Raw genomic sequence first — 15,151 nt, 5'->3', positions numbered from 1 at the left:
GTACATCTATGGCCAAAGGAGTGAGTGTTTAAAGTAAGAGAGAGAATGCCAATCAAATAGGCTGATTTGTCCTAGATAATGTCTAGCATCTTGAGTGTTGTTGCACTGATCCAAGAAAATGGAGATTTTTCACCATGCGCCTGATTTGTGCCTTTTCGATGGTGGACTACTGTAAGAAATCTGATACAGATATAAATCGACATCTTTTAGTCATTGCAAACCAGATGTACATTGATAAAAATTTTGGTTTATAATGACTTTCAGTGGATGTGATGGTTCTTTGGCTGCCATGCGCATAGAGTTGATATTATCCTGTACTTGGAGGGGGTCTTCTAGACAACAGAGGTAAATCTTGAGTGACCACTTATTCTGACAATTATTGTCACAGGGGAAATTTATACAATTGAAAGTTCATGGAAACAATCCATCATTGGTGTATGCATGTCTGTAGCTGACTGAGAGTTTCTGGATAGATATCCAGTAGCAGCCTGGTAGGATCCGAGAATAACCAAGTGTTTTATCACGAGCTTCCATGACATCATCATCCAGCAGAAGTCTTTCTACTGGTGAAAGAAGCTAAATATCTGATTGTAAACCCGGTGTGCCCCTGTAATCTCAGCACATAGAGTCATAGAGTTATACAGCATGGAAAAAGACCCTTCAGTCCAACTTGTCCATACTAACCAGATGTGATAAATTAATCTAGTCCCATTTGCCAGTATATGGCCCATATCCCTCTAAACCCTTCCTATTCATGTACCCATTCAGATGCCATTTAAATGTTGTAATTGTACCAGCCTCCACCACTTCCTCCAACAGCTCATTCCATACACACACCACCCTCTGCATGAAAACATTGCCCCTCAGGTCCCTTTTAAATCTTTCCTCTCTCACCTGAACCTATGCCCTCTAGTTTTGGTTTCTGCTACCCTGGGGGAAAGGCCTTGGTTGTTCACTCTGTCTATCCTCCCCATGATTTTAAGCCTCTATAAGGTCACCCCTCAGTCTCTGATGCTCCAGGGAAAATAGCCCCAACCTATATAGTCTGCCCTTATAGCTCAAACCCTCCAAACCTGGCAACATCCTTGTAAATCTTGCCTCCACCATTTCAAGTTTCACAACAGCCTTCCTATAGCAGGGAGACCAGAATTTAATGCAACAGTTCAAAAGTGGCTAAAGCAATGTCGTGTACAGCTGCAATGTGACCTCCAACTCAATGCTCTGACCAATGAAGGAAAGCATACCAAAACACTTTCTTCACTATCCTATTTACCTGCAACTCTACTTTCAAGGAACTATGAACCTGAACTCCAAGGTCTCTTCGTTCAGCGACACTCCTCAGGATCTTACCATTACATATATCAGTCTTGCCCTGATTTGCCTTTCCAAAATGCAGCACCTCACATTTATCTAAGTAAACCCCATCTGCCACTCCTCGGCCCATTTGCCCATCTGCTCAAGATCCCATTGTACTGAGATAAACCTCTTGGCTGTGAATTACACCACCAATTTTGATGTCATCTGCAAACTACTAACCATATCTCCTATGTTCACATCTAAATTTCTTATATGTATCTTTATATTCCAGTCTAATCAGTCTACCACATGGAACTTTGTTGAATGCCTTACTGAAGTCCATATGGAAATGTCCACTTTGTTACTTCTTCAACAAAACTCAATTAAGTTAGACATGATTTCCCGTGCACAAAACGATGTTGACTGTCCCAAATCAGTCCTTGCCTTTTCAAATGCATGTAACTTATGTCACTAAGGATCCCTTCCAACAACTTGCCCACCACTGATGTCAGGCTCATTGGTCTATAGTTCCCTGGTTTTTCCTTACCACCTTTCATAAATAGTGGCACCACATTTGCTAACCTCCAGTTTTCTGGAACCTCACCTGTGGCTATCGATTATACAAATATCTCAGCAATAGGCCCAGCAATCACTTCCCTAGCTTCCCACAGAGTTCTAGGGTACACCTGATCAGGTCCTGGGGATTTATCCACCATCTTTTTCCATAGTTCTCCTTCCTGCAGCCTTCCTTCATGTGCACATGCTGATCCTGTGACTGAATATCTTTATTGTTGTAGATGGTGATGGTCTTCCTTTCATCATGTGCTGTGGTACACCTTGGTAAACCTTCTTTGCACCTTCTCCAAAACCTCTGTATCTTTCCAATAGTAGGGCGACCAGAACTGGACACAATATTCCAAGTGTGGTCTCACCAGGAACTTGTAGAGCTGTAACAAAGCCTTGCGGCTCTTAAACTCAATCCCCCTGTTAATGAAAGCCAAAACACCATATGCTTTTTTAACAACCCTATCCATTTGGTGGCAACTTTGAGGGATCTATGTATTTGAACACCAAGATCCCTCTGTTCCTCCACACTGCCAAGAATCCTGTCTTTAATCCTATATTCAGCATTCGAGTTCAACCTTCCAAAATGCATCACTTAGCATTTATCCAGGTTGAAATCTATCTGCCATTTCTCAGCCCAGCTCTGCAACCTGTCTATGTTGCGCTGTAGCCTGCAATAGCCCTCTATACTATCAACAGCACCTCCAACCTTTGTGTCATCGGCAAATTTAACAACCCACCCCTCAACCTCCTCATCCAAGTCATTTATAAAAACTACAAAGAGCAGAGGCCCAAGAACAGAGCCCTGCAAGACACCACTCAACACTGACCTCCAGGCAGAATACTTTCCATCTACAACCACTCTCTGCCTTCTCTTAGCCAAACAATTCTGAATCCCGACAGCCAAATATCCCTGTATCCCATACCACCTGACTTTATGAATGAGCCTACCGTGGGGAACCTTATCAAATTCCTTGCCGAAGTCCATATACACCACATCCACTGCTCAACCATCGTCAACCTATCTTGATACCTCCTCAAAGAACGCAATAAGATTAGTGAGGCATGACCTGCCCCTCACAAAGCCATGCTGACTGTCTTTAAACACGCTATGCTTTTCCAAATTGTCATAAATCCTGTCCCTCAGAATTCTTTTCAAAACCTTGCTGACCACGGATGTAAGACTGACTGGTCTGTAATTGCCAGAGATTTCCCTATTACAACTTCTTGAAAAGAGAAACAATATTCGCCTCCTTCCAATCCTCTGGTACAACTCCCGTGGAGAGTGAGGAAGCAAAGATCTTCGCCAGCAGCTTAGCAACCTCCTTTCTCGCTTCATGGAGCAGCCTAGGATAAATCTGGTCTGGCTCTGGGGACTTATCAATCTTAATGTTTACCAAACTTTCCAGCACATCAACCTCATCAATCTCGATCTGTTGAAACCTGTTCTCATTCACAACAAGGTCCCTTTCCTTACTGAAAATGGAAGCAAAAAACTCATTTAGGGCTTCACCTATCTGCTCAGACTCTATGCACAAATTCCCTATGCTATTGTTGATCAGCCCTACCTTCTCCCTGATCATTCTCTTATTTCTCACGTAAGAGTAAAATGCCTAATCCTTCCTGTCAAGTCTTTTTCATGCCCCTTCCTGGCTCTCCTCAGTCCATTTCTGAGCTCTTTTCTAGCAAGTCTGTAATCCTCTGAAGCTGTACTTGATCCTTGCTTCCTCCACCTTACAAAAGCTGCCTTCTTTCTTTGACGAGAAGCTCCTCTGTTCTCATCATCCAAGGTTCCTTAACGTTACCCCTTCTTACCTGTCTCAGAGGAACAAATTTGTGCATCACTCGCAACAACTGCTCCTTAAACAGTCTCCACATGTCTGCTTTGCCCTTTCTGTGGAACAATTGCTCCCAGTTTGTACTTCCCAATTCCTGTCTGATGGTGTCATAATTTCCTTTTCCCCAATTAAATATCTTCCCTTGGTAACTACTCATTTCCTTCTCCAAGGCTCTGGCAAATGTGAGGCAATTGTAGTCACTGTCACCAAAGTGTTCTCCTACCGTGGCATATGACACCTGTCCTGGCTTATTGCCGAGAACCAAATCCAAAATGGCCTCTCTCCTCGTCAGCCTGTCCACATACTGAGTGAGGAAACTCTCCTGAACACACCTGACAAAAACGGCTCGATCCAAACCATCTGCACTGAGGAGGTTCCAGTCGATATTGGGAAAGTTGAAATCTCCCATAACAACAACCCTGCTACATCTGCATTTTTCCAAAATCTGCTAGCCTATGTCTCTGTACTGCAATTAGGGGGTCTGTAGAAAACCCCAATGAGGTGGCTGCTCCCTTGTTGTTCCTAACTTCCATCCATACTGACTCAGTAGACAAACCTTCCTCAACAACCTTTGTAGCTGTGATGCACTCTCTGATTAGCAATGCTACATCCCCTTCTCTTTTTCCACCCTCCCTGTTCTTTTTAAACATTCTAAACCCTGGAACATCAAGCAACCATTCATGCCCCTGTGAAACCCACATCTCTGTTATGGCCACAACATCATAGCCCTAAGTACTGATCTATGTTCTAAGTTTATCACTCTTATTTCTGACACTCACTGCATTAAAGCAGACACACCTTAACTGATCCCTTTGTTTCATCACGTGAGAAACCTTCCCGATAGATTCAGTACATCCTGTCACTGCCCCATCTACAACTGCCCCCCTCTCAGATAGGTAGCTCTGATTCCCAACCCCTTGCCAAAGTAGTTTAAACCCTCCCAAATCACACAAGCAAATCTCCCACCCAGAACATTTGTGCCCCTCCAGTTCAGGTGCAATCCATCCTTTACGTACAGATCCCACATTTCCCACAAGGTATCCCAATGGTCTAGGTATCTGAAGCCCTCCCTCTTGCACCAGCCTCGCAGCCACGTGTTAAGCTGCATTTGCTGACTGTTCCTCATCTCACTATCTCGTGGCACCGGTAGCAAACCCGAGATCACTACTTTATTCGTCCTGCTCTTCAGCTTCCAGTCTAGCTCTCTGTAGTTGCTTTTCAAATCCTCAATCCCTTCCCTGGCTATATCATTGGTGCCAATATGTACTATGATTTCTGGCTGCTCACTCTCCCCCTTCAGAATCCTGTAAACCCGATCGGCAACATCCTGGACCCTGGCACCGGGGAGGCAACATACCTTCCGGGAGTCCTGTTCATGACCACAAAATCTCCTGTCAATCTGTCTAACTATTGAGTCCGCTATCACTAGTGCTTTTCTGTTCTCCCCCCTTCCCTTCTGAGCCACAGTGCCAGGCTCAGTGCCAGAGACCTGACAACTATGGCTTCCCCCTGGTAGGCTGTCCCCACCAACAGTACCCAAAACGGTGTACTTATTGCTGAGGGGAACAGCCACAGGGGATCCCTGCCCTGTCTGTTGGTTCCCTTTCCTCCTCCTGACTGTAACTCAGCTGTCCTTATCCTGTGTCTGAGGAGTGACCACCTCCCTGTGCATCATCTCAATTTCTCCCTCAGCCTCCTGGATGATCCGTAGTTCATCCAGCTCCAGTTCCAGTTCCCTAACTCGGTTTTAGAGGAGCCGGAGATCTCACCCACTTAAAAACTTCCCGGCAGCCCTCATTTCTCTCTGGCCTATATTCTCGCTGCTCTGTTTAAAAAAATTTGTTTTATACTCACCTTCCCAGTGGTCCTCTTCTCTTCCCTTTCACCTCTCGACAAATGGAGGCCCTGAAGCCTGAGGTAAGTATTTTGAACAGTTTTACTGACCTTCCCAGCAGTCCTCTGCACCTTCCTCGCACCTCTTGACAAAAAAAGTTCACCTCTGTTTCACAGGACAGTTTTACAAGTCCCGTGAAACCTGTGCTACTCAAATAAAATTTGAAAACAAGTTAAAATCAATCTGAAAAGAGCTCATTGATGTCTACAATAAATTCACTGCTGAAACCAACGGGTAAGGTTCTGTTCTCAGCAAGTAGTTACTGTTACAACCAGGCCCGAGAGGAGGTTACACCACATCATTACAGTTCTTGGTGGATGCCCCAAAATGTCAAGTGTGTTAAGGGATGCATCAACTCTCCTTCTTTATTCACTAACCCCATCAAATAATTGCAATAAGGTTTAGAAAGGATATTTTCCCTTGTGGATAACCTGCTGCTAGATACAAATTAACTTTAAAAGGAGTCAAAATTGTATCAGGCTTTCTTGAATTAACAAAGAGTGAGTTAGTTAATTATTAAATGTAAAGAGAGTCATTAACATAGAAACACAGAACCCAGGAGCAGGAGTCGGCCATTTGGCTGTTCTATCATTCCATATGATCAAGGCTGATCATTCCTTATGATCAAGGCTGATCATATGATCTCAATGTCACCTTTCTACTTTCTCCCCACATCCCTTAATACCTTTAACATCTAAAAATGTACCAATTTCTTTCTTGAATATATTCAGTGACTTGGCCTCCACAAGCTTCTAGAGTAGAGAATTCCACAGGTTCACTACCTTGTGAGTGATGAGCTCTTTCCGTAACTCAGTTCTAAACATCCTACCCTGTATCCTGAGACTGTGACCCCTAGCTATAGACTCTCCAACCAGGGAAAATATCCTCACTGCATATAGTCTGTCCAGCCCTGTTATAACTTAATACCTTTCAATCAGATCCTCTCTCACTCTTCTAAACTTTAGTGAGTACAGGCCAAGTCAAACCTGTCTCCTCTCATAGGACAGTCCTGTAATCCCCAGCATTAGCCAAGTGAACCTCCAATTCACTCCCCCTATGACAAGTATATCTGTCCTTAAGTATGGGGACCAAAACAGTATACAATACTCTATATTTGGTCTGACCAAGGTCCTATATAACTGGAGTACAATATCCCTACTTCTGAATTCAAATCCTCTTGTAATGAAGGCCAATATACCATTTACCTTCATAACTGCTTGCTGCACATACTTTCATTGATGAACGTACAAAGACACCCTGAATATATTTCCCAATATATCACCACTTAAATAATATTCCACATTTCTGTTTTCACACTGAAGTGTTTAACTTCACATTGAGCCACACTGCACTGCATTTGTCATGCATTTGCCAATTCACTCAACTTGTATAAATCACCTTGACGCCTCCTTGAATCCTTTTTACATCACACAGTCCCAGGTGCTTTTGTGTTATCAAGAAACTTGGAAATGCTGCAATTGGTTCCTTCCTCAAGGTCACTTATATATGTTGTAAATACTTGAGACCAAGTACTAATCCTTATAATTCCTCAGTAGTTACTTCTGCCACACAGTTAAAGATCTATTTATTCCCACTCTCTGTTTCCTGTCTGTCAAACAGTTTTCAATCCATATTACCCCAAATTTTTGTCCTCTCGCCTCTTAGATAAGACATTGTTAAAAGCTTCTAAAAATACAAATGTATCATATCCACTAGTTTGCCCATATCTATTCAACCAGTTGTATCCTCAAAACTGAACCAATCTCTTTCCTCAATATGTACAGTGACTTGGCTTCCACAAGCTTCTATGGTAGAGAATTCCACAGGTTCACTACCTCTGAGTGAAGAACTCTTTCCTTAACTCAGATTTGTTGAACATAGTTTGCTTTCCATAGACTCATGCTGGTTTTGTCCAGTCCCATTAAAGCTTTCCAAATGTCTGTTTTCACATCTTTTATAATAGACTCTAGTTTTTCCCCACTACTGATGTTAAACTAACTGGCCTGTAATTCTGTTTTTATTCTCTCCTCTCTTTTAAAAATTGTGGGCATGGGGTTACATTTGCAACCCTCCAACCTGTAGGACCTGCTTCAGGGGCTACAAAATTTTGAAAGTTGACTACCAATGCATCTAATATTTCCACAGTTACTTCCTTTAGAACTCTGAGATGTGAATTATCAGTCCCTGGTGATTTGTCAGCCTTTAACCCCATTAATTGCCCTAGTACTGTTTGCTTATCGATACAGGTTTCCTTCAATTCCTCCTTCTGAATCGAGGCTCTCACTTAGTTCCCTAACATTTCTGGGAGGTCATTTGTGCCCTGTTTTGTGAAGACAGAATCAAGTGTAGTGATTGGAATGAGGACCAGGTGGATCTCGTGAGATCCTTGATTAAGGTTGTTAACCTGGAACAATCGGGGAGCCCTTGCTGACAGATTCAAACAGGAGATTCAGAGAGTCTCCTGATTCTAGGGACTGGCTGTCAGCTGGCTGGTCAGAGCCCATGTACCTTGCACATGTAAATAAAGGGTGACTTAGCGATGGGATACCGGCCTCTGTGCAGTTATTTTATGAAGTATATGTCTAATTCTTCTGCCATTTCTTTGTTCCCCATTATAATTTCCCCAGCTCCTGTTTGTAAGGGAACTTCATTTGCCTTTACTAATCTTTTCCTCTTCACAAATTTAAAGAAGCTTTTACAACCAGTTTTATGTTCCTTATAAATTGCTCTCATACTTTATTTCCCCCCTCTTAATGGAACATACATACACACAGATTGGAAATAAGAGGTGACTCTAAAAAGATAAAAAGTAAAATAAAGGTGATATAAATCAGTCTCTGAATTATTCAAGATAATTGAACTTATAGCATTTGCAGTGAACATTACTGGTCACAGTGATGTTGGCAGTTGAACAAGCAATTTTAAATTTTCTTAGTTTTGTAATTTGATGGAAGTTCCTTTATTTGGATTCCTTTTTAAACTGGTTTGAAACCTTGGTTTGAGAGAGAGTCTTCCTGCAACACTTGGGGACAGTTTCTTACTGTGACTTCACAGCACACTAATGCTTGAATACAGGCTAGTACACACAAGGATATCCAGTCCCACCAGCAGACTGCAGTGGAGTTGATACTAGATTTTTACCCCTGTCTTCAAAGGGCAAGACATAAAATGTTTCACATCTGGGACATAATCTGCAGGGAGTGACTTGCTGATTGAGTAAGCTGATCATCAGTGTAGTCACAGGAGATCACTGTTCAGTATGTTTAAAGTCTCCTTGACACCTTGAGGTGTTGCATCCCAATGGTCTCACACATAAGTTTTTATGTTAATTCTGAACAGCCACTTAATTGACATCTGTGGGCATGTTGGAGCCACATTGCATTCCCATTCTAGAATCACAAGCTTCACCTCTCTCCCAACTGCTAACAGCCCAAGTGTTCTTGGGTGTTCAAACTATTTTTCATTCTATGCATTATCACTGTGGTACAAAATTAAACAGCTTGTAAAATTTGGAGTAAAGAATAGGGAATATTTGCTGCTGAGGCAATCTTACGTACAAAACAGTCAAGTTGTTTCAGTACTTTTGAAGTGCAAAGCCCTGTACAGCATGATGCTGTGGCTGTCCATTCCACAAACATCACTCCTGTCTTTCCACCGTGGAGGAGTGGAGCACTGAGGTATTTGCTTAGATTTTAACATTAACCTGGAGGTCTTGACCACTCATTTAACCATATTCTAGTTCATGATTACTAACTGTCCGAATGCTTTTCTCCTAATATTAATCTCCATACCTGAAACAGTGCCACCTTACTGACGATGCTATAGTTAACATCAATGGCAATGTCCAGTCTCATCTTGTCAGGAAGTTGCACTAACAGCTCCGTCTCATCTGGAAACAAAACAAGAGAGTGAGTTGAAATTAGAATTCTGCCGGCGAGAAACTTCTTTATTATGCAGGCGGCAAAAATAATTAAGGCCAAACTTCCAATATTTCCAATTTCCCAGCCCAAGTTAAGGAAGGGTGGCCCAGCTTTTAGTGGTTTATTTCCAGACATTTCTGAGACAGGTAGCAGGAACAGCACCATACAATACCAAATCCCTGTCCCATGAAACCATCCATTTCCTAAAAGCATAAGTTGATATTGTTTTTGGATGCAAGATCGTGATTTGCAGCTAACACACTTTGCTTGTTGTTTTGGAGGTAGGTAGCACACAAATGCGGTGCTGTCTCTTAATTTACCAAATTGTAGTGTTGTTCCAAGCAGGGTTCACATTGTTGGTTTTTTTTGAGTGCTCAACAGTGACAACAGGAGCCTGTGCTGATAGCATTTGGGGCAGCTAGTCTGTTTTTCTTAAATGCAATATGTTCCTCCTTAAGGGAGGTTTTACTGAAAACAAAGCCTGCTATTGAATGTTATTACTGCAATTCTGAAGAATGAAAATCAGACACCCAGGCAAAGAGAGGGCTCTTTGGTTCACAGATGAAGTGCTGTAGAGTTTGGTCATTGAGGGGGACTGGAGGAGACATTGCACAGACATAAGGGTTGGGGCAGGGGAGTAAACATTAAGAAGGGAGTGGGTCAGTGGACACAGAAGCCATTCCCAGAATTGGTCGCTGAGGACCAAGCAAAGGTTCCACCTGATGTGAAATAACTTCAAGAGTGGTCTGGTGAGCATCTTCACATGACACCTCCAACCTGCTGATCACCAGCCTCTCCTGCTACTCAATGAATCACATTACATCACTCACCTGGCAGCACAATTTGGCACTTCACCTTGACATATTCCAATGCTGCCAGCTTCACACTTAGCTCCTTGCACACATCTCCAGGCACATTGTATTACATTATATTTGGGTAATCACGATATTCTACTCTCTCTCATGGAACAAGTAGAACATAACAGAAGGGAGATGAGTAGAACTGGTGAGGACAAGGACATCTACATCTTCCAAACTTTATAAATGAGATGGTTCCCTGCAACATAGGGACAGTTGCAACAAAGTCCATGACACCTAATATTTCTAAGAACATTGAGGATGATATGTCCATGACACATGTACCTTCTCACCATCACCCTGCTATCTGGAATGTTGAGCAGATAATGTGACCATGATTTCCTCCCACCTTCTTTTTCTATTCTTTCCCTCTTTGATTTCTTGCTTTCAACATCCAAAGAACTATGACCTGTTCAGTCATAACACAGTCTGTACGAGGAAGCACAGCTATACCACAGAACTTGTGAAGAGGCCCTAACATTTGTATCAACCAGTTCAGGTGTCTGTATCTTAGAGGCAAAAATGGATTTGGAATCAGCATGACCAGAGTTTTAGAAGACTAAAGCATGGCCAGGAGGGAAGAATAATTTGTGTGCCGGCTCATTTGAGGGCAAGGATACAGCTGAATTCTCTCTTATGAGGCGCTCAGTGGGGTAACTAAACGGGAGAATGCTGGTGAAGATGCACATCGAGATGCTGGTCTGTCAGACAACCACATGCCAGATGTGTCTGCTTCCCCACCTGATGTTGTTCCAACCTGGAGAAGTTGGTGTTAATTCACATGCTGAAACTTTAACTGCAGCCTATCTCTAATTGGTACTAAAGTGACAGGTTCTGAATTATGTCCTGAATTTTATGGGTCGCTTGGTCAGCTTCTAGACCATCTACTCTTAATTCTTGGGGTATTAGCAAAAGTGAAGAAAGTGAGTCACAGATGCTTTCCATTTCAGAATTCAACCTTCTTCAGAACTTCAAAAGTGTCTTTCAAAATGTCAGGACAACCCAAAGCATTTTATTCTGAACAAATAACTTTTTTCTAGTGTGGGGCCTATTGTAGGGAATATAATTCATGCATAGCAATCTCCCAAAAATATGATCAAATCATCTATTTGTTTAAAATGATTGTGACTGAGGGATAAATTTTAGTTAGGATATCACAGCTCTTGTGGTGCAGTGGTAGTGTCCCTTTCCTGAGGGAGGCCAGGAGGTTCAGGTTCAAGTACCATTTACTTCAGAGGTATGTCATAACATCTCTGAACGAGTTGATGAGAAAAAAAATCTATCATGGCCCATTTCCCCTTCAAATTGTGTCACTGGATTTTGTGCTTATCTGAGATGGCAGATAGGACCTAGGTTAAACATCTCACTTGAAAGCTAACACCTCCAAACATGTGCAGTCATTTCTTTTACAATGCGATACTTCCACTCCTGTGTGACCCCATGCTATACTTAAATTGCACAATACAAATAACACTTAAACTGTTGGCGATCTAATTGTGTTATAGCTAACACATGTTTTACAAGTTTGCGTTTTAGAAACAGCGTTCCCAATTCACCAATCGTGTTACAGCCAATTTGCGTTAATGAAAGACATGTTATAGCAGAACTGACTGGAGAACTATTTCCATATTACACTTAACTATCAGCCTGATTTATGTGCTCAAATCTCTAGAATAGGGTTTGATTCCACAATCTTATGACTTAGGGATGTGGAATTCCTACGGTATGGAAACAGGCCCTTCAGCCTAACGATTCCACACCGACCCTCTGAAGAGTGACCCACCCAGACCCATTCTCCTACATTTTACTCCTAACTAATGCACCCAACTTACACATCCCTGAACACTGTGGACAATTTAGCATGGCCAATGCATCTAACCTGCACATCTTTGGATTGTGGGAGGAAACCAGAGCACCCAGAGGAAACAATTGCAGACACAGAGAGAATGTGCAAACTCCACATAGACAATCACCAAGATTGAAATCGAACCTGGGTCTCTGGTGCTGTGAGGCAGCGGTGCTAATTACTGAGCCACTGTTCCGCCCCATGAAAGGCTCATCCAAAACTGGTACCGAACAGAGACTGTACCAATGTAATCGCAACTTCATTAATCTCAGCTGGATCCACTCACCAATATTAAAAGCCCCAGTGTGATGCAGCATCCTGCTTGCAGACCCTTGAAACCAGCAGCAGCTTTCCTCTCCCCATCAAGTTCTAACTCTGGGGACAGCCAGACTGAGAGTCAGAAGCTACCATACCTTGTGCATATCCTAACTGTGGCCCAGGACTCCTGGCTTTGGGAATTCATAAAAAATAAGCTCAAAATACAGCAGATGCTGAAGACCTGAAATAAAAACAGAGTGCTGGAAAAACTCAGCCGCTCGGACACTGTTTGTGGAGATGGAAAAAGAGTTAACTTTAAGTCTTATATATTTTGGCAAAGAATCATGTCAGACTCAAAATGTGAACTCTGTCTCTCTTTCTCCACAAAAAGAGTAACTGGGGAGAAAATAGGGCCTCTTAAAGACTAACATAGCTGCCAATATGTGGAACCATAGGTGATATGTGAGACACTAAATGAGTATTTCACTTCAGTATTTACATTGGAGATGGATATGGAACACAGAGAATTTGGAGCAATAATTAGTGATACCTTGAGAAGTGTCCACGTTACAGAGGAGGAGGTATTGAATGTCTTTAAATGCAGAAAGGTAGGTAATTCCGGGACCTGATCATGTGTATCCCAGAAGTTCATGGGAGTCTAGGGAAGAGATTGCTGGGACCCTTGCTGGGATAGTTGTATAATTGACACTGGTGAGATGCCAGAAGACTGAAGGATGGGCTAATGTGGTGCCATTATTTAAGAAAGGTGGTAAGGAAAAGCCAGGGAACTGTAGACCAATGAGCCTGAGGTCAGTGGTGGGTAAATCATTGGAAGGGAGTCTGAGGGACAGGATTTAAATGTATTTGAAAAGGGAAGCACTGATTAGAGATGGCCAACATTGCTTTGTGCATGGGAAATTGTGTCTCACTACCTTAAGTGAGTTTTTGAAGAAGTGACAAGATTGATGAAGGCAGAGCAGTGAACGTTGTTTATATGGACTTCAGCAAGGCGTTTGACAAGGTTCCATATGTTAGTCAGGTAAGCAAGGTTAGGTCACATTTGAGCTAGCCATTCGGATACAAAATTGGCTTGAAGGTAGGAGGCAGAGGGTGCTTGTGGATTGTTGTTTTTCAGATTGGAGGCCTGTGACCAGTGGTGTGGCACAAGGATCGGTGCTGGGTGCACTACTTTTTGACATTTATTTAAATTATTTGGATGTTAATGTAAGAGGGATTCTTAGTAACTTTGCAGATGACACCAAAATTGCTGGTGTAGTGGCAAGTGAACAAGGTTATTGCCAAGGATTGAGGATGGAGTTTAATTTAGATAAATGTGAGACGTTGCATTGTATAAGGCAATTAAGGGCAGGACATACACTTAATGGTAGGTACCTGGGGAGCATTGCCGAACAGAGACCTTGGGGTGCAGGTTCTTAGTTCCTTGAAGGTGGAGTCACAGGTTTACAGGGTAGTGAAGGAGCTCTTTGTTACACTTGCCTTTATTGGTCAGTACATTGAGTATAGGAGTTGGGATATATGTTGTGGCTGTGCAGCACATTGGTGAGCCTACTTTTGCAATACTACATTGAATTCTGGTCTCCCTGCTATAGGACAGATGTTGTTAAATTTGAAAGGTACAGAAAAGATTTGCAAGGATGTTGCCGGGGTTGGAGTGTTTTGGCCATAAGGAGAGGCTGTGTAGGCTGGAGCTATTTTTCCTGCAGCGCCCGAGGCTGAGGGAATGACTTTATAAAACCATGAGGGACGTGGATAAGGTGAATAGCCAAGATCTTTTCCCCAGGGTAGAGGAGTTCGAACCTAGAGGGCATAGGTTTAAAGTGAGAGGGGGAAGATCTAAAAGGAACCTATGGGGAAAGTTTTTCACGCGGATGGTGGTGTGTGAATGGAATAAACTGCCAGAGGAAGTGGTGGAAGCTGGAATAATGACAATATTGAAAAGGCATCTGGATGGGTGCATGAATAGGGAGGGTTTAGAGGACTATGCGCCAAATGCTGGTAAATGGGACTATTAGTTTAGGATATCTAGTCAGCATGGATGAGTTAGACTGAAAGGTCTGTTTCTGTGCTGTACAACACTATGCTGTCAGATCTGTGGAGTTTCTCCAGCATTTTCTGTTTTTGTTTTAGGAAAATCACAACCTTGGTTGCACCTCGAACCCACGACTTGCCTTCTAAAGGTTGAACATAAGTTCTGCCTCTGCAAGGTGCTAAGGAAATTCCTGGAAAAGGCGCTGATCTGCTGTCGCTAGCTTCCGCTAAACATGACAACAATTTCTGAAGAAAAGTCACTGGTCCTGAAACGTTAACTCGGATTTCTCTTCACAGATGCTGCCAGACTGGTTGAGTTTTCCAGCAAGTTCTTTTTGTTCTTGTTTCTGATTTCCGGCATCTGCAGCTCTTTCGGTTTTCTGCTGCTATTCTGCTTGGGTTATGAAGATGACTTCCAGGATTCCTGCACAATGTCTTGCTCCATGATGTGCGATGACATCTTAGCTCCATGCAGCTGTCCATTCCTGGTGTAATTTGCTATTCCAAAGCATAATTTTCTTGATAAATTACACTCCATACAACCCAGGCCTGGATCCTGATGGTTATACAGCACAGAAAAACTAAACCCTGCCCCCAAATGGTACCACATCAATGGTTAATCCATTTAG

At 42.6% G+C, this 15,151-nt stretch overlaps 1 protein-coding gene across 1 annotated transcript in view; it reads right to left on the bottom strand.

Annotated features, from left to right (window-relative positions):
- The window catches only part of cngb1a (cyclic nucleotide gated channel subunit beta 1a), a 136,950-nt gene that overhangs the window by 23,980 nt on the left and 97,819 nt on the right, over window positions 1-15,151 (bottom strand). The window contains exon 18 of the mRNA XM_060837514.1: window positions 9,384-9,481. Coding sequence (XP_060693497.1) covers window positions 9,384-9,481 — 98 coding nt within the window. The remainder of the gene's footprint in view (window positions 1-9,383; window positions 9,482-15,151) is intronic.

This window comes from Hemiscyllium ocellatum, chromosome 17, assembly GCF_020745735.1.
Source record: "Hemiscyllium ocellatum isolate sHemOce1 chromosome 17, sHemOce1.pat.X.cur, whole genome shotgun sequence".
In the NCBI taxonomy this organism is placed as follows: domain Eukaryota; kingdom Metazoa; phylum Chordata; class Chondrichthyes; order Orectolobiformes; family Hemiscylliidae; genus Hemiscyllium; species Hemiscyllium ocellatum.
This window is presented reverse-complemented; position numbering and strand designations above follow the sequence as displayed.